General features: G+C 33.2%; 1 protein-coding gene across 1 annotated transcript; it reads left to right on the top strand.

Annotated features, from left to right (window-relative positions):
• Positions 1-14,958: 14,958 nt before the first annotated feature.
• LOC110785402 (stearoyl-[acyl-carrier-protein] 9-desaturase, chloroplastic) lies at positions 14,959-20,440 on the top strand. The gene is made up of 3 exons (XM_021989832.2): positions 14,959-15,116; positions 18,011-18,518; positions 19,618-20,440. Exons 1-3 carry the CDS (start codon positions 15,061-15,063, stop codon positions 20,176-20,178), a joined length of 1,125 nt encoding a protein of 374 aa, XP_021845524.1. The 5' UTR covers positions 14,959-15,060; the 3' UTR covers positions 20,179-20,440.
• The last annotated feature ends 755 nt before the right edge of the window (positions 20,441-21,195 follow it).

Raw genomic sequence — 21,195 nt, 5'->3', positions numbered from 1 at the left:
AGTGCATACCATGGCATACATAATGGACCCTACTGCAGAGGCATAAGGAACATTACTCATGCGCTTGACCTCATCAGGTGTCGAAGGACACTGAGTCTTGCCAAGTGAAATGCCATGTTGCATGGGAATGAAACCTCTTTTGGAGTTTTCCAGCTTGAACCTTGCAAGAACCTTATCAATATAAGTCTCTTGGCTAAGTCCAATCAGCCTTTTGGATCTATCTCTATGGATCCTTATTCCCAAGATGTATTCAGCTTCTCCTAGGTCTTTCATGGAAAAACAACTTTTAAGCCATTCCTTGACTGACTCAAGCATGGTCTTGTCGTTTCCTATGAGAAGTATGTCATCCACATACAAGACTAGGAAAGCAATACTACTCCCACTCAACTTCTTGTATATACAAGATTCCTCTTCATTTCTGAGGAAGCCAAAAGATTTGACTGCCTCATCAAATCTGAGGTTCCAACTCCGGGATGCTTGCTTAAGCCCATAAATGGACTTCTTAAGCTTGCAAACTTTTCTTGGACTGTTTGGATCTTCAAAACCTTGTGGTTGTGTCATGTACACATCCTCTTTCAAGAACCCATTCAAGAAAGCGGTTTTGACGTCCATCTGCCAGATCTCATAGTCATGAAAGGCAGCAATCGCAAGAATTATCCTAATGGATTTCAGCATGGCTACTGGTGAGAAGGTTTCATCATAGTCAATACCATGAATTTTTCTAAAACCTTTTGCCACTAGTCTTGCCTTAAAGACATCAATGTTTCCATCTTTGTCCTTTTTCAGTTTGAAAATCCATTTGCAACCTATGGGTTTAACCCCATCAGGCAAAGCAACCAAGTCCCATACTTGATTTTCAAACATCGAATCCATTTCGGATCTCATGGCTTCAAGCCATTTCTCGGAGTCTTGACTCGTCAAAGCATTTGTGTAGCTAATAGGTTCCTCATGTTCTAAAATCTCTATTTCAGAACTTTCAGTCAAAAGGAAATCAATATATCTCTTTGACGGAATGACAGTCCTACTAGACCTACGTTGGGGAACAACAGGAGAAGTTTCCACCTCATTAGGTTGAGGGACTTCGCATGGATTATCTCCAAGTGGGACGGTAGAAGGCGCATGAATGGAATGCACCGCCTCCTGAGCATTTTCATGTTGGGTCGTCTCTGACGAGGTGTGAACCTCATCCATTTGTTGCTCATCTCGAATTTCTTCGAGATATACATTACTCCCACTTGTTTTTCTGGAAATAAACTCATTTTCCAGAAAGACACCATCGCGAGCAACAAACACTTTGTTTTCGCTTTGGTTGTAGAAGTAGTATCCCTTAGTCTGTTTTGGGTAATCCACAAAAAGACACTTATCGGACTTGGGTGAAAGCTTATCAGAAAGTAAACGTTTTACATAAACTTCACAACCCCATGTCCTTAGAAAAGACAATTTTGGAACTTTTCCAGTCAACATCTCATATGGCGTCTTTTCTACTGCTTTGGACGGAGCTCTGTTGAGTGTGAATGCCGCTGTTTCAAGCGCAAATCCCCAAAATGAGGCAGGAAGGTTAGCAAGACTCATCATGGACCGAACCATATCTAATAGAGTTCGGTTCCTTCTTTCGGAAACCCCATTCAATTGTGGTGTCCCTGGTGGAGTCAATTGCGAAAGTATTCCACAATCTTTCAAATGATCACCAAACTCTTGAGATAAATATTCACCACCACGATCGGATCGCAATGCTTTAATTTTCTTTCCAAGTTGGTTTTGTACTTCATTTTGGAATTCCTTGAACTTTTCAAAGGATTCCGACTTATGTCGCATGAGGTAAACATATCCAAATCTGCTCACATCATCAGTAAAAGTAATGAAATACCCGTACCCTCCCCTAGCCAAAGTACTCATAGGTCCGCACACATCAGTATGTATGAGGGCTAAAAGATCATTGGCCCTTTCACTTGAGCCTGTGAAAGGAGATTTTGTCATTTTCCCCATTAAGCAAAACTCACATACTTCAAATGATTCAAAATCAAATGATTTGAGAATTCCATCCTTATGAAGTTTCTCTATGCGCTTTGAGCTTATGTGGCCTAATCGACAATGCCATAGGTAAGTAGGGTTCAAATCATTTGGTTTGTGTTTCTTGTTTTCTATGTGATAGATATGGTTTTGTAAGTCTAGTACATACAAACCATTTGATAATTTAGCAGAGACATAGAACATACCATTCAAATATGCTGAACAACAATTATTCATAATTTGAAATGAAAAACCTTCCGAATCCAAAATCGGAATAGAAATTATGTTCTTGGTAATAACTGGAACGTAATAACAATTATAAAGTTCTAATATTAAACCAGAAGGCAAGCGTAAACTATAATCTCCTACAGCTAAAGCAGCAACTCTTGCTCCATTGCCTACTCGGAGATCCACTTCGCCTTTGCTCAAGCTCCTACTTCTTTTTAGTCCCTGCACATTACCAATAATGTGAGATCCACAAGCGGTATCAAATACCCAAGAAGCAGTTGTAGCTAAATTAACTTCTATGACATAGATACCTGAAGTTAAAGCACCAGTCTTCTTATCCTCCAGATATTTGGGGCAGTTCCTCTTCCAATGACCAATCTTGTGGCAGTGGTAGCACTCATGTTGAGCAGCTACCTTAGCCTTGGGAGTGGCCTTTGGCTTGGTTGAAGAGTTCTCATTGGCAACTACCTTGCCCTTGTTCTTCTTCATGGGAGCCCCTTTCTTCTTGAACTGCTTACCTTTACTAACCATTAGAACATCCTTATGTTTAGGTTTACTTGGTAAGTTTCTCTCAGCCTGAATTAGTGAACCATGCAACTCTTGCAGGGTAGCCTCCCCTCCTTGCATGTAGAAGTTCAACTTAAAGTTATGAAAATCTTCAGGCAAGGATCTGATGACTATGTCAGTTGCCAGGTCCTTAGGATAAGGGAAACCCAATTTCTCCATGGTCTGAAAATGTCCAATCAAATCGAACACATGCGGACCAACGGGCTTCCCCTCTTCCAACTTGGAATCCAGAAGTTTGCAGTTTGCTTCAAATCTCTCCAATCTAGCATTTTTCTGAAATAAAGTTTTCAGTTGCTGGATTATGCTGTAGGCATCCAGACCATCAAAACGTTTTTGATACTCTGGTTCCATGCAAGCAAGCATCAAGCATGTTACTTGCAAGGAGTTATCCTCTAGAGTTTGTCTAGCTCGCTTTTGAGCTGCAGTAGCATTTTCTGGCAAGGGTTCAGGGAGAGGATTGTCAAGAACACTTTCTTTTCCTTCCGCTCTGAGAACAATTCTCACAGCCATTTGCCATTGTAGGAAGTTGGTAGCATTCAGTTTGTCTTTTTCAATTAGAGGGCGCAAGTTAAAAGTAGAGTTGTTTGCACCAGACATGATAACTACAATAAAAAGTAAAGCAAGATTCAATATAATGTTTATCAAAAGTAGCAATTAAACAAATTCAATTCACTACTACCCTTTATTCAAAATTAGAAGTCCCCATTGAATAAAGAATTAACCAAGATCCCCTCCCACTACAATTAAACGGACTTTGGCCCTGCTACTTTAATTTATAGTATTCGAGGTAAGTAAACATTTTACTAATTATAACTGATTATAACTCTTGGTAGACAGGTTAACAACTCTTTGTATTTTCCTATCTCTTAGCTTCAAAACCCAAAACTTTGTCTTTTGATAGTTTTGTTGAGTTAAACCAAACATTAACATGTAAGTTTCAAAAAACCTACCCTACTATCCCCGGAATTATAAGCAACACCCTGCTTTGGCAGAACCTATTACTCATGATCTAAGGCTTTATAGGTGTTGTATGGAAAAGCACTTAAACTCAATATTATTTTGGGACCTAAGTTTACTATGTTGGTTAATTAAAAGTGAACACATTGCTTTAAATAACCACATACATAAACTCAATAAGCATTTTAAGGCAATATAAAATGCATAAAAATAAATGTGATCCTAGTATGGCCCCTAAAAAATAAGCTCAAATCTTCTTGGGTTCCTGTTCATCTTTCTTGGATCTCCATCCTTGAATTTTTGATTGAACCTTCTTACTTCATCGAACTTATAATACGAACTTTATAATCTAATTTAAACTTTTAAATTAAATTACAACAATACAGAACGATGCGCAGATCGTATTTCAAAATTTACAAGAATACAAAACGATACGCAGATCGTATTTTCTATCCTATTTTGGGCCATACTAGTCACTTGCCTGTAACAAAATATCATAATATTCCATACACGCATATAATATTAAAATATATTAGACAAAAATTATTTACTTATTAACTATTAATAAGCAAATAACATTTCCAAAATAATACTAAAAAACTTAAACAATTTAAGTTTAACGTTATTTGGGAAACTTTATTATTTTAATTCAATTACTATTTAAATATGGCTAGAATAATCTTATTAATCAAAAATTTGCATTTTAAAGGAAATTTATGGATTTATGCTCAACATTGAAAATATGTTTTTCAAAAAAAAATATTTTCAAGTTACTCAAAATATATTTTGGAAATTATTTTTAATTTAGAAGAACTAAACCCAAGTTAATTTCCAACTCTTCTTATCAATTTCAATTAATAAATGAGAATCGAACCAAAACACCAAATTTCCAAAACCTTCAACCCAGACTATTTCCCAAAACCTTTTGGAAAACAATCTTTAATTTGAGAAAATTTCTAACTTTTCCAAAAAATTAGGAGATCTTATTTCCAATTTTTAATTCACTTTTCCCGCCGGAACGCCGCCCTAATTATCCTCCACCGTGGCTCCACCGTCGCGGGTGGTGGCCACCCCGCCATGGAGGTTGTTATTTTAATTTGGGTAACAATTACCTAAATTAAATTAATCTTTATTCAACTTTTGTTAAAGATTAACAATTTAATTAGGGTTTAATTATCCGAAAATAATGGCAAAAAATTTGAATAAATTAACAATCCTTAAACTGAATTTTAGGGCTGTTAGAAGTTAGATTTCAATTTAAACTCTTTATTAAAATTAAATCTAACAAGAATTCAAAATTTAAGGCATAATTATCTCATTTTATTCAAATAATTCAAGAAAATAACAATTATTGTCCGAAAAATTCGAATTAAATTACCAGGAAGATCTATTGAATTCTCTTAACAAATAAAATCAAAAATTTTAATTGTTATCCTTAAATTTTATGATTAATCGAATTAAACATAAAAATTAACCAAATTCAATAATTAATATACAAAAATTCCGAAAATTAGTTAAAAAATTACCAAAAAATTTCGGCTATTGTATAAAAATTAGGGGATAATCAGTAGATTTATTTAACAAATTAAAAATCAAATCTTTAATTGTTAACAAATTATTTCCATGATTAATCTTATTAACCATTAAATAATTTAAAATCTGACGAATTTAATTTTAAAAAATCTGAAAATTTTTATGTGATATTAACTGTTAATTTCAACCCTGTGATAAAAATTTCGGAATTTTATAAATTTATTTTGAGCAAAAATTAATTAAATCACGATTTAATGATTCCAATCAATTAATATCATATATTAATTGTGCAAATTCAAGCCATAAATAAATCTTCCCTTAATTGAATCAAAATAATAATGTTGCATACAATCATGATCATAAAATATTATGCAAGAGGCTAAAACTGATACCACTGTAGAACATATAGATGCATAAAGCGGAATTTCAGGAAACAATTTCCTAACATCTATCACAGGATCTCATGCATAACAATAGTATAGATCAGATTAAGTCGAAAGAATAATCACCTTTGAAGCGTGTTCTCCCGTTCGTATGCAAGCTTCGAAGATCTTAGAGCCCCACTTGTTGCTCCTCTACTCAGTCCACAAGCACGAATTGAATCCCACGTATGCTAGTACGGAAGAGAACGATCACAATCTGTCTCTTGCTTTGTTTGGGATGTACGGCGTTTAGAGAATTAGAATTAGGGTTTTTTGTGTTTTCCTTTTTGTCAGATATTGAATGAACGTGATTTCTAAATCCCTGACATTATAACTATTATAATGTGAGAGTTTTAGGTTAACACAAAACCAAAGCCCAACATTCTTTCCCTTAATAGACCGGTTGCCATCGGGCCTTTTGGGCCCATTCCAATTAGTGCTTATATGTGTGACCTTATAGGATTAAATTATTTTAGTTGTAGGTCCAATCAATATTGTCCTACTAATCACATTTATTCCCTAGCAAGCAAATATGATTACTAAAATAATTAACTTATTATCTTCATAATTAATTCCTATTTGTATTTAGTAATTGCCGGAAATGTGACATAATTCCTTCATTTACTTGGGATAATTCTGCTGTAAGTGATGTTGATTATTCAAGGTCACATTTATTTTCAATCAATTCTAAAGTCTAGTCCTTTCTTAACAAGTCTAGCCTAATATTTTAATTGGCGAGAGATTACTCTGTTTTTTGAACTCATCGCTTGATGCTTATGGCTTCTGTCGTTGCTATATGTTGATAATCAAAGTATTCTGATACGGAGTATTAGAGAAGAGAAGAAGACAAGAGGAAGAATTAATATCCTTTATTAATTGTTACAATCAATTAGAAAGTAGGTATAAAGCTGTAATTATACTAGCTTGAAATGAAGACCACGTATTTGTGGAATTGTGGGTCTTACTACTTGCTGAGTTGCTGTACAAACTATGGCCCTGTTTGGCAATTGGCTGTTGGCTGTTGGCTGTCGGCTGTTTTACTTGGCTGGTTTGACTGGCTGTTCAAGTTGGCTGCTTTTGTTGGCTGTTTGACTATGAATTGGTTACAAATATGTTTGGTAAAATCAGTTGTTGGCTGTTGGCTGTAGCTATGTAAAATGACATTTAAGGACATTTAATGTATTTTATTCATTTTTCAATACATACTTTGTATTATGTACGGAGTAAAACGTAATTACAAATAAATAAAATATAAATTTAAAAATAAATTACTTTATGCAATAGTATTAATAAATTATTATTTTAATTAATAATTATGGAGTAATAATTAATAACTAATAATTAATAATCAATGATTAATAATTAATAATAATTAAATTAATAATAATTATTAATTATTAATTATTAATTAATCATTAATAATTAATGATTATTTATTAATTAATCATTAATAATTAATGATTAATTATTATTAATATATAATTAATTATTTATTAATTAATCATTAATAATTAATGATTAATTATTATTAATTAATAACTAATTATTTATTAATTATTCACTTTTAGTTATTAGTCATTAATTAATACGGAGTACTCCGTAATTATTAACTTTTAGTTATTAGTTATTAGTTATTAATTATTAATTATTAGTTATTAATTATTAATTATTAATTGTTAATTATTAATTGTTAATTGTTAATTGTTAATTGTTAATTGTTAATTATTAATTATTAATTATTAATTATTAATTATTAATTATTAATTATTAATTATTAATTATTAATTATTAATTATTAATTATTTATTATTAATTATTAATTATTAATTATTAATTATTAATTATTAATTATTAATTATTAATTATTAATTATTAATTATTAATTATTAATTATTAATTATTAATTATTAATTATTAATTATTAATTATTAATTATTAATTATTAATTATTAATTATTAATTATTAATTATTAATTATTAATTATTAATTATTAATTATTAATTATTAATTATTAATTTTTAATTATTAATAATTAATTATTAACTATTAGTTAATTAGTAAAAAATAAGGACAAAAAAGTAATTTAGATAGTGAAAAGCCAAAAGCCAACTCCAAAAAGCTAGTGTTACTAGCTTTTCATTTTTGGCGGAAAAGCTGGCTTTTCAGCAAGATAAAAAGCCAGTTACCAAACATATTTTTTGGCTGTTTGACCAGATTAAAAAGCCAACAGCCAAAAGCCAACCAAAAAGCCATCAAAAAGCCATTTGCCAAACAAGGCCTATATATACTAAAAGAGACATCAAGAATGACACGTGTCAATTCCTGGTGCGATTTTTTCCCGCCAAAAATCTTTTCCTAAAAAAAATATTTACTTAATTCTATTTTTATTTTCTCTCCTATTATATAAATGTTTATAAATAGAAAAAATTATAGGATTATTAAATATGACATTATTAAACAATTTTGGTAATATTTAGTCAGATCTTCATATCAATAATAATATTCTGTTCATATTAAGCATATCAAATATTTAATTCGGTCAAATCATCATATTAAACATATAAAATATATAATACGTAATAGAGCGGAAATTATATATTATATGATATAATGAGTGCGTTCGAGATTTATTAATTACGCAATAGATTTAAGGGATAAATATTTCAGTTAAAAAGATAGTCAATTAATAATTTTCAAATAACCGTGCGTGTACGGGACCTATTCTAGTAAGACAAATATAATTAATTACCTACAATTCCCATACTCCCCTTCAAGCTGGACTGCAAGAGAAGTCCAAGCTTGGATATCAGATTGTAATGTTGAGAGACAGGGAGAGCCTTGGTAAGCAAATCTGCATGTTGTTTAGTGCTAGGAACATGAAATGTGCTAATAAAACCTTCTTCCACCTGTTCCCTGATGTAATGATAATCTCTTTTTATGTGTTTGGTGCGTTCATAAAAAACGGGATTGTGAGCTACGGAGTATGTATTATCGACAACTTTTGTGTAAGACCGCTTTACCGGAAAGACCACTTTGATGGTTTAACTAAATGGTTATATTGGTTAACTAATTGATTCTAGTGCTTAACTAATTATTTTCATTGTTTAACTAATTGATTCCAGTGCTTAACTAAGTAGTTCAAGTGTTTAACTAAATGATTTCATTGCTTACATAGAAACATCAAGGTGGTCTTTTGTGTAAGACCGCCTTATATAAAAGTTTGTAATGTATTATGCTGATCTATTGTCACAATACATCTCAACAGGTTTAGGAAAATCAACTTTGAGATCTTCAAGGATCCCTGCTACCCATATCAGTTCACTTGCTGTACTTGACACTATAGCACAAAACGTCAAAACGACCCATAACAATAACAATTCACAAAAGGTACAAAAATATACGGAGTAGGTCGTATAACGTACTTCCTCCGTTCTTATTTACATGACATAATTGGGTTTTTGACACTATTCACACAAGCTCCTTTAACTTCATTTTATGATTTATACTTAAGAAAAAACATAGTCGTGTGTGGTCTTATTAGATTCGTCTCAATAAATATGTTTTAAATATCAACTTCTTATAATTTTTTCTTATCCATAATGAAATATATTAACGTTTCAAATCGTGTAGTGACAAACGTGCCTAAATAATTGTGTCATTTAAAAAAGAACAGAGGAAATATTATACTTCATAGTTCATATATGACCGTTTGTTCCGGTAAAGAGTATTTATTGATCTTCAGAATAATATCCCATCATTCTTTAAGATACTATCGCAACTAGCTTAGCATGCATATTTTACTCACATGCAGGTTATTATACGAGCTCTTTATAGTTTTCACCGAATTAGGTACCCATGGGTAGGGGTGTTCATTACCGGGTACCCGGCTAAACGGGTACCCGTATTTTCGGATACTCGAAAATGCGGGTAGTTATTTTATCGGCCCATGACCCGACCCGGAAAAATCGGGTACCCGGTTTTTCCGGGTGGGGTCACGGGTACCCGTATTCTTTCATATAAAAAAATTCATCTTTGGTTTCCAAATAATTAATATGTACATTATGTTAAAAATTCATAGTTAGTTTCCAAACAATATGTAAATAATATGGTTGTAAACACTAAACAGTATATACATTATATTAAATAAACACGAAAAAATGTTAGCATACTTAGTTTTCAAATCTTAGCATAATTTTTTAGCATTTTCCAAAGAAAAAATAAACACAAAAAAGCGTAAAAAAAGAGAGAGTAGATCGAGTACCGATATACAATCTAATTAATAGAGGAGATGAAGCTCAAAGATGTCTCCTTCTCTGATCTCACTATCTAAATTGTTGTAAATATTCGCTGCTAAATATGCACGGTTTAGAAACCCCTCCCACAATAAAGTTTCCAAACAAAACACTTGCCCAACTATTTGCATTTTAGTGGCAGTGTTAACTAAATATACTTGCATAGATACCCAGCTTTTATACTTGTATATAAACACCGGAATCATGAGCTTCTTTCTAGTACCCTTCTCATATCACTCTTCTCATCTGCAGATAGCCGGAATCATGAGCTTCTTCCTAGTATCCTTCTCATATCAATTGGTTTCACAATATCTGAGACTTTAATTGTCGAGATTATGAGAGGATATCAAGGAGGTGAGAAAATGAGAGGCGAGCGGCGGAACAGAACCCTAAAGTTTAAGACTCTAAACTACTCTATAGTAAACTGACTAAACTTTCCCTGCAATTTGGATGGTGCAGGCGTGTGCACGTAGCTCTAGGTGCACCGGGATTAAAACGACCAACATTAAACCCAAAACGCGCGTTTTCATTAAATTTCCAGAAAAAAAGAACAATGCCCTTGAACAAAAGAACACCCCTGAACAAAAGAACATTAAAGGCTCTGTTCTTTTCAGTTATGTTTATCGCGTTTTTATTTGATTTTTGTTATTTTTGCGATATATATTCTTCTGGGTTTTATGTTTTGAATTCAAACTGTGAAAAGGAGAGAGAAAGTCTAGGTTTTCTAAAATGGGTTTTAGAGAGAGAAATTAATGAAAATCCCCAAAAATTCGTTGATTTTTCTGCTTCAACATCAAATTAAATTGATTCTTCTTCTTCAAATCTGAATTCTACAGCTGATAATCAGATTTTGGGAGGTAAATTTTCAATTTTGTAATAACAAATGGCATGTTTTGATGATTTTGATTTTGTAATAGTTGTGTTTTTGATGATTTTGACTATTTTGATTTTGTAATAATCGTGTTTTGATGAATTTGATGATTTTAATGAATCAAATTATGTAATAACACGCTGATTTCGTTGAAATCGTTGATTTTGAAGATTTTGATTATGTAATTACGATTTTTTCCAGAAAAGAACAGTTTTACGTATTAAAAGAACATATGCTCGAATGAAAAGAACAGTTACATTATGCTCGTATTAAAAGAACAGTTTCATTATAGTAGAAAAATAGACCATTTGCGTTTCATAATTTGTTCTTTTATTTTATTGTGTTCTTCTTTTTTATTATTTTCAATTTTATTTGCATTTCATAACTTGTTCTTTTTATTTTATTGTGTTATTTTTCTTGTTACTTTTTATTTATCCTTTGTTATTTTGATTGCGTTCTTTTTCTTGTTTTTATACATATTAACCTATTATTTTTTCAGATATTATGAATAATGTGCTTGATAATTCATAACAGAATGATGAAAATGATGATTCCGAATCATATGTTATTGTGGGACAAAGTACTTGACTTGTTCTTTTAGTCTCTATATTTGTTCTTTAAGACTTTTCATTTGTTCTTTTCATAATACTCTGTTAAAAGAACAAAATAAAAACACGTGCGCGGTTCTCATTATGCACTCCTTTAACAATTTTTCTTTTCTCCTTCTCTGTTCTTCAATTCTTTGATTCTACTTCCTATTTGTTCATTTTCTATTTTTCAGCAACTATATATATAATAATTGTACTTATGAGTCATAACCATTAGTCATTTTAGAAATACATTTTAGAGAGAGAGAGAGAGGGGAGAGAATTTATATTCTCTCAACATAAGAGAAATTTTTCGAGAGAGAAAGAGTGAGATGGTAAATGAAAGAGTAAAAAAATACATTTTCTCCTTATTCTCTCTCTAAAATTCCTTCTGAATGTTTCTCGTTTGTTGAAAATGAGTGAATTAAGAAAAACACTAGTTCAATGTTGATGCTCCTGATAAATGTTGATCAAGTGTTTAAGGTACGCTTCCTTGTTTTTTCATCTAATGTTCTTTTCGGATTGTTATGTTTTTTTTCAAAACTTTATTTTTACTGTGTCATCAACATAGTTTGTTCTTTTATATCAACGTACATAGATTGTTAAAAAAGAACATATTATGGTTTGAAAAGAACAAATAACACTTAAAAAATAACATAGTCTGATTCGTGGTAAAAGAACAAATATACTTTTTTTTTAAAAATATAGATTTAGTTTTAAGTGCATCAAAAAATCGTCGTTTTGTCTTTTTAATTAGAACATAAAATCGTTTGAATAGAACAAATAACACTTAATAAAAGAACATAGATCTTATGTGTGGGATAAAAACAAAAATACATTTAAATAAAAATATAGATCTAGTTTTAAGTGCATCAAAGTATCGTCGTTTTCGTCTTTTTAATTAGAACACTAATTGGTTTGAATAGAACAAATACAACTAATAAAAGAACGTAGATTTGTTGTTCTTTTCGTCCCTTTCATTCTGTTCTTTTGTTTGGTAAGGAAAAAGAAAATGATGTTCTTTTTTCATGTGTTCTGTTCTTTTTTCCTTTTTTATTGTGGTTTTTTTTTTTTGAGTTTTTGTTATTTTATTTTTCTTCTAATTTTGTTCTTTGTGTTTTGTAAAAAAGTTGTTGTTCTTTTTTATAATTATTTTGTGTTCTTTTTAATTTTTTTTACAGTTTTTTAATTTTTAATAATATTATCGATAATATGTATTTTTTTTTTGTTTTTCTATTGCATTTTCACACGATGTTCTTTTTGAAAAATAGTTGTTCTTTTTATAGTTATCAGGAGAGAGAATATGTTATTTTTATTTTTGTACATTTTCTTTAGTTTTTTGACATTAGTGTTCTTTTCAGGTTTAGTTAATGTTCTTTTTGTTTACTCTAGTTCTTTCTGTTTAGTTTTTTATGTTCTTTTTCGTTTTTTTGTTTTTTGCGTTTTCTTTTAATGTTTTTGCGTTTTGGTGCAGGTGCACGTAGATCTACGTGCAGGCCCCTGCACCATCCACGCGTTGAACTTTCCCAGGCATAAACAATTAAACACGCATAATTTTTTTTTTTTTTAATATATATTTTTTTAACGGGTATTCGGATACCCATTTAATTAAAAGCGCGGCCCATGCCCCGACCCGGTACCCGGAATATTTACCGGGTCGGGTACCCGGCCCATTTATTTTACAAAAAACAGCAAATTATCCGCTTTATTTGTACCGGGTCACCGGGTCGAATAATACGAATCGGGTATTTTTGAACACCCCTACCCATGGGGCATATATAGGGCCCTACTGGATCGAGATCCAAATCCTATTAGATTAAATCTGAAGGAAGGGAATTAAACTAAAACTTTAGATTTTTTACCGAGTTAGGTGCCCATGGGCCACATCTAGGGTCCTACTGGATCGAAATCTTGTCGGATTAAATCTGAAGGAAGGGAATTAACTTGAGGATGAAGGGGATCCAGGCCCGGCTTTGGTGCGATCCAACCGGATCTATAGCACCGGCTTACAAAATTTTGGGACCCCAAAAGAATTTAGTTGAACCTCATTAATGTTACACAGATATATTTTCAGCTTCTTAGTTAAAATAATAAATGCACGTATCCTAGTTGGTAAGAAGGTATGTATTAGAGCTGGCAATGGGTTGGGTTGGGTCGAAATCAGGTCGACCCATTTATAAACGGGTTGAGATTTTCCCAACCCAACCCGACCTGTTTAATTAAACGGGTTGAGATTTTCAACCCAACCCAACCCAACTATAAACGGGTTGACCTGAAGTTGACCCGTTTAATTTTTTTTTCCCACTTTTAATTGTAAATTGATTTGACTATAGAATTGCGAGGTGATTTTGTTATGGCATATCTCATTGCAAAAAGTAATTTTTCAATATGTATTTGACATGAATCAAAACGTCAAATAATTATTCAATGTTGAAGGGAAAATGAGAAATAAAATCTTTCAAATCACATTATACATATATATATTACATACTTGCTTGCACTTAAACGGGTTAGACGGGTTGTTTTCGGGTTGAAAATTTCAACCTGACCCAACCCATTTAATTAAACGGGTTGGGTTGGGTTGACCCATTTAATTAAACGGGTTGAAAATCTTGACCCAACCCTTTATTATTGGGTTGGGTTCGGGTTGGGTTGGTGGGTTGGGTCAATTTTTGCCAGCTCTAGTATGTATACCTTTGTTATGACACCTGAGTTCAATTCCTGCTTTTATGTCTATCAAACCTTTTAATTCATTTTTTTTAAACCAACCCACATAAAATATTACACAAAAGGTCTTGCGCGCACAAGGTAAACAATAAATTTATTGTACATTAAGATAACTTTTATGCAGTTTTTCGTAACTTTAACCTATTTTTCTGTAACTTTTATATTATAAAATTAAAAAGTTGATAAATAAACATTTTAAAGGATTAAATGATTAATTTATACATTATTAGTGATTTTGAAGAAATATTTTTTATTGAAATGAAAATTTTTATCATTAAAAAATAGATAACTTTTACATATATAAACGTACTCCTGGCTTACACCTTTCTGTAAATTTGTGAATATTACATCATAACATTAATTTGGCTCTATATTTTTTTTTTACGCATACACCTTGCTTATGGTGGGCGACTCTCTCAACTAGAGTACGACGAGGCTCGAACCCGAGACCTCCCTGACTCCCTTGAGCGACATCAAGTTGTTTACCACTTAAACCAACTCTATATTGGTTCATCAACCTCAAGATAGAAAGGTGAAATCATTTCTACACTGTATTAGACCAAGCTAGTGTAACGTGGTTAATTAGAATACTCCCGTTCGTACCACACTTGTCAAAATGACTTAGCTTTCACTTTTTTCCACAACTAACTTAGCTTTCACTTGAACACACAGAATACTAATTCAAAGTGAAATGACAAGTATGACAACTGTTTCTAAAGTAATTACATTTTATACATGGTAGTATATATATACAAGTTGTTCTGGCCCAATATAAAGGAATAGAATCCTATATTAAATTTGTCTCCCCAAAGTTTCTATAGGCCGGTTGTCGACATAAGAGTAGAGAGAGTAAAACAACTTAACAATGGCTTCTCTCTCTCCTAAGTTCTTCATGACTTCTACTATCATCTCCTCTCGTAGGTCAGTAATTTATTTCTTTACATTCTATTCTTGCTTTACTTTACATTACATGTCTTTTTATTAATTATTTCGTAAGTTTGACATTAAGAATTTAAGTACGTACGTATTTGGTAGATTGACAATTTTACATGTACTTCGTGCTAGTATTTAACGAAATTCCGATCACATGTCATGAGCATCGGTTGTACGTACTCCCTCCGGTTTGCTATTATGAATTGAATTTTATGTACTCCGTATTTGGTAAGATTGTCATGTAGTATATTTGTTTCCCATGGGTTGGTTGTAGCCTAGTTGTTTAGATTAGTATGAAGAGAGTCACAAAGGACAAATAATATACGGAATAGATGAGATTCGATCTCATGTCACCCTCCATGACTTAAACCAACTAAGGCCCAAAAAAAAAAAGCTTATGAGCTTCTTTTCGCAAAGGCTACACATACCCCGGGGTATGTGGGCCCTTACATACCCTATTTTTTTATTGGTTTATTATTGGTCTCACCCCTAAATAAAACCCTTTTTTCCTCCAAAATGAAATTTTTTTAAGTTAATTTGGACCAATAAAAGACCAGAGTATGTGAATCCTACATATCCCTAGAGTATCTGTATCATCCCCCGCTTCTTTCATATTTGATCGACATAGTAAAGCCTTGTTTACACCAACTTTATTCTCATGAGTGAGGTGGTTACCCACCATTACTATTGTGTTGTGACTTGTGAGGTTACATTTCTTCTGTCGGATGGTTCATTATAAATGTAGAATCATTACCTTTGGTCCTTATACTTTTCCATTATTACAGTATATTGATATGGTCCATATGGATAGATATTATACTCCAATTTATTTCGTCATCTATAATATAATAATATAAAAATCAAATCTGATACGAAGTAGTTTGAATTGATCGTACAATTCAATCTCATGTATTCTTCTTCCTCTCACTATTCTTTTTCTAGAACATATTAGGTGTATCTAAAGATGGTTGTGGGCCGGGTCGGCCTGAAGTCCGACCCGACCCGGCGCGAAAAAAGCCCCGTCCGGCACGAGCACGAAAAAAGCACGGCCCGGCACGGGCACGAAGTCGTGGACCGTGGGCCGGGCCTGAGCCTTAATTTTTTGGAAAAAGCACGACAAGGCACGACACGACTCGACCCGGCACGACAAAGCACGTTAAATTTAGTCAAATTAGCCTTAGGTACGGCGGGCCGGCCCGGCCCGACACGAAAGCACGTGGGCTTGGGCCGGGCCTGGACCCTGTTTTTAACTTTTCGACCCGGCACGGCACGAAACAACGTGGGTCTGGCGTGGGCCCGGCCCGGTTAGGCCCACGGCCCGGCCACAACCATCTCCGTGTATCCGGATGCACGGTGTACCCACTCATATTATCTTTTTTATATGTGAGTAGAAAATGTGAGAGGGATTACCTATGTGCATAAAAATACCCTTGGGTGAAGGTACATTCGGATACATCTAATAATTTTTATTTTTTTTCTTTTTCGAAATGCTATTTTTTTTTTTTTTTTGAGGGAATGCTATTTTTTTTGTAAAGACTTACTTGTATAAGATCAATTTCTGTCGGAAAAAATATTGTTAAACACCTAAAAAAATCGAAAAATTATTTTTACGATCTAAAAACTAACCTTGTATTTTGCCACCTTAAAAAAAATTAAAACTTATTTTTACCATCTGAAGAAAAATAGATGAAACCATTATGTGTGGGGTCACAATAAAGGTAATACTTCTGATATTTTCTCTTCTTTCATGATTTCATGTATTTCACTCCTTTCTATTCCTCTACTCCTTCTTTCCCATGAATTCACATAATTTTTCCACCATTAATTCACAAAATGGACAAAATTCAATTGCATAAAGAGATGAGGGTGAAGGAGTTAAAGATCAACCCATGTACCTTGGAATCCACCATATTAAGCAGTAGGTGTGTCCGAGATAATGCATCAGCTACAATATTAGCCTTTTCAGCTTTGTATTTAGCAACAAAATTGAAAGATTGTAAGAATTCTACCCATTTAGCATGACGTTGCATAGGGAGTGCAAAAAAATTAGAGGTAAATTGAATTAGTGGGCCCCATGCAACAGTTTCATCTATTTTTTCATTTTCATGTAGTAAAAAGTTTTAATTCATTTTTAGGTGGTAAAATACAAGTTTTAGTTTTTTAGGCGGTAAAAAATAATTTATCCATTTATTTCCAAAATGTTATATTTTTTAATCAAATAGTCTCTCATTTTGATCAGATAGTTATATTCTACTATTATTAGTTATACTTTCTAGTTACACGATCACCCACGGGAAAATTGAAAATCAATAATTGTTACTATTATTATGTAGAGTGCAAGTCCCGTACATAGCAATATCGTAATTAATAGGTAAGAAAATAAAAATGGAGATGAAAAAAAAATGTATAAAATCTGAGTTGAACTGAATAAAATTGGAGCTTAAAAATTGGTTATAAATGAATAATTTAGTCCCACTTGAAATTCAATTTATTTACGATTATACGGCTATGTGATTTGCACTATTTCCAAATAACAGTTATTGATTTTGAAGCTTCTTGTCCCCCCCCCCCCCCAACCCAACACCCCCACCCACTATTTACAAAATTGTTTTAGTTAAAATTTGATGCCCCCCCCCCCCCCAACCCAACACCCCCACCCACTATTTACAAAATTGTTTTAGTTAAAATTTGATGATATGTGAACTACCATCTATGTACAGTATGTACCTTTGATTTAAATTAATGGCCTTGACTTAGTGTTTATGTGAAAGATAGTTTAGAGTACCTTTATTTAATGTTAATGTGATATACTTGGTACATGATTTCATTCATACTTTTACAATTAAGTCACTTACAGTTGTTTACTCTAATTATTTTTGTAGAGAAGATGAAAATGTGAAGAAATCTTTAAGCCCTAGACGAAATACAATCGATCAAATAACACATTCTATGCACCCTGAAAAGATAGAGATATTCAAATCCTTGGAAAATTGGGCAGAACACAACATTTTGACACATTTAAAGCCTGTTGAGAAATGTTGGCAGCCTCAAGATTTTCTTCCTGATCCGAATAATTCAGATGATTTTTATGATCAAATCAAAGAGCTTCGAGCGAGGGCGAAGGAGATTCCAGATGACTATTATGTTGTATTGGTAGGAGATATGATCACTGAAGAAGCTCTTCCAACTTATCAGTCAATGCTTAATAGTTTTGATGGAGTTTCAGATGAGACGGGCGCGAGTCCATCTCCATGGGCTTCTTGGACCAGAGCATGGACTGCTGAAGAAAATAGACATGGTGATCTTCTTAATAAGTACCTTTATCTCTCTGGTCGTGTTGACATGAAAGTCGTCGAGAAAACAATCCAGTATTTGATTGGGGCTGGAATGGTGAGATTATTGATCCTTCTCTTCTTATTCTCTTTATCACATGCGCACATACACATACACATACACATACACATACACATACACATACACAGAAATGGCCAAAGTGGCAGGTTGGGTGGGTTGTGGGTCGAGGATGATTGACACATGACCCGACTCAGTTAAACTAGGTTGGGCCGAGTCGTGGGCAGTGTCGGAAAAAATGGACAAAATATATGATGGGCCATGGGTTACGTGGGTCGTGGGTCGAGGTGGGTTGTGCGGGTCAAGTGGGTCAGATGGGTTTTGTACGTGGGTTACGACTGATGTGATTCCGATGGGTCAGATGGGTTTGGTGGGTTTACATGAATTTTAGGAACTGATTTGGGTCAGGTGGGTTTGGACGATTAATAAAACGTTAAAATGTGGAGTACAAATTTTGTATGAACTTAAATTTTATGCTATTCACTTACTCACATAAATGTGGTTATGTATATTTACACAATAAAATTAGATTTTATTACCAATTTTAACAAACAAAATTGTTTAAATCCGGATTGGGCGGGTTGTGTCATGGTTGTAACATGTTAGTAAATGTTACTACGTAGTAGCTAACTAGCTATACTAGTCCAGTAGCCGTAACATGTTAGTAAATGTTACGTTAAGGGTTGTTCGTTAGTAGTTATACGACTCATATCAGCTGGTAGTTGCTTGTTATTAGTTATCCTAGTTAGTCCAGTAGTCGTAACATTTTAGTAAATGTTACGTTAAGGGTTGTTCGTTAGTAGTTATATGACATATATTAGCTGGTAGTTGTTTCTTAGTAGTTATGTACTAGCTAGCCCGGTAGTTGTAACATGCTAGTAAGTGTTACTGTAAAGGTTGTTCGTTAGTAGTTACTATGTATATATACATCTTATACTAGTCCAATAGGCAATAGTCCTAACATGTTAGTAACTACGTACGTAGTACACTAGTACTATGTTAAGGGTTGTTCGTTAGTAGTTATATACTAGTTCAGTAGTCGTAACATGTTCGTAAAGCTTAGTCGGAACACTAAAATGTAGTCGAAAATATTGAGTAATATGGTGATTTCAATATCTGTTGTAAATTATATATGCAGTATGTTGGGCTTGAAAACAATCCATACATGGGATTCATATACACAACATTTCAAGAAAGGGCGACCTTCATTTCGCATGGCAACACAGCAAGGCTTGCCAAACAGCACGGTGATCTGAAGCTAGCGCAAATCTGTGGCATTATTGCTGCAGATGAGAAACGCCACGAATCAGCGTACGCCAAAATAGTGGAAAAGCTCTTTGAAATCGATCCAGATACAACCATTCTTGCTTTCGCGGACATGATGAGGAAGACGATAACAATGCCAGCTCACCTAATGTATGATGGCCGTGATGACAATCTGTTTGATCATTTTTCTGCTGTTGCTCAACGGCTTCAAATTTATACAACAACTGATTATGTTGATATTATGGAGCTTTTGGTAAGGCGTTGGGCAGTTGAGAAGCTCACTGGGCTCTCGCCAGAGGGGCGAAAAGCTCAGGACTATTTGTGTAATTTACCTTCAAGGTTTAGAAGACTAGAGGAGAGGACTCGAAAGAGGGCTAAAGAAGGGTGTTCTATTTCTTTGAGTTGGATCTTTGATAGGCAAGTCAAGCTTTGACTTCTGAGTTCTTATGGCCCATTTGATAGACCGTAAAAATAAATGCAATAAAGTGCGTTATGGTAATTGTAAATTTGTAATAAAAATAGGTTTATCTCAATGATTATTCATAGTCCTTGTGAGTTGTGAGTTGTGAGTTGTGAGTTGTGAGTTGTGAGTTGTGAGTTGTGAGTTGTGAGTTGTGAGGTTCCCCTGTATGTCCTTTCGGGAAAATTGTCTATTGACTAATAAAATGCATTGATCTTTGCCTTCAAAAGAAAAATCATGTTAGTATAACTCTATATATCCCTAAACATGATTTATTTTTCATAATCCGCCATTTAGAGTGATATGGGATGCTATTTTAGTTTCCTTTTTAAGCAGTTTTAAGCAAATAAGTTGTATTCTGTTTTTGGCGGGAAAAGTTGTTATAACAACTTTTGTTTGTTAGTGGAATCTGTTATTCGTTGTTGCTGTCAGCCAGCTATTTAAGCAGCTAAAACATTGTATTTGTAACACAATTAATCAAATACAAAGATTCCTTCCCTCTCCTACAATTCTCTTCTGACTTCTTCCCCAAACTTCTATTCTTCTTCTTCTCATCTCTCTCTTTTCTGGAAACTTCGACCACCATTGTTGGTGAGTTTGATAGCTCCCACATCATTGGTATCAGAGCCAATCTGCTGCTCTCTGAAATTCTGCAGTAGCTCCATCATATCCTATCTTCATTCTGGCTCCAGCTGCAACCAGAAGGAAAGCTATGGAGGATCAACTCAGAAATTTGGAGAAAAAAATCGAGGAGCAAAATGAAAAACTCGAGGATCAAAACAAGAGGATGGATCAAAAGTTTGAAGAACTTTTGAAGGTGATGCAATCATTCAAGGATGCAAATGATTCACAATCTACTGGCAGTCACAATGACAGAAATGCAAACCACAGAACTCTAGGTATGAACCCTAAGCTATCATTTCCTAAATTTGATGGAAGCAATCCTAGAATTTGGGCCAAAAAATATTGCAAATACTTTGATCTGTGTAA

Source organism: Spinacia oleracea, chromosome 3, assembly GCF_020520425.1.
Source record: "Spinacia oleracea cultivar Varoflay chromosome 3, BTI_SOV_V1, whole genome shotgun sequence".
NCBI lineage: Eukaryota > Viridiplantae > Streptophyta > Magnoliopsida > Caryophyllales > Amaranthaceae > Spinacia > Spinacia oleracea.
This window is presented reverse-complemented; position numbering and strand designations above follow the sequence as displayed.

Excerpts from the sequence above, each read along its gene's own strand:
- LOC110785402 (XM_021989832.2), top strand. The coding sequence starts at position 15,061 with ATGGCTTCTCTCTCTCCTAAGTTCTTCATGACTTCTACTATCATCTCC. Across the intron at positions 15,117-18,010 it reads ACTATCATCTCCTCTCGTAG|AGAAGATGAAAATGTGAAGA; the intron begins GTCAGTAATTTA and ends TTATTTTTGTAG. Across the intron at positions 18,519-19,617 it reads ATTTGATTGGGGCTGGAATG|TATGTTGGGCTTGAAAACAA; the intron begins GTGAGATTATTG and ends TTATATATGCAG.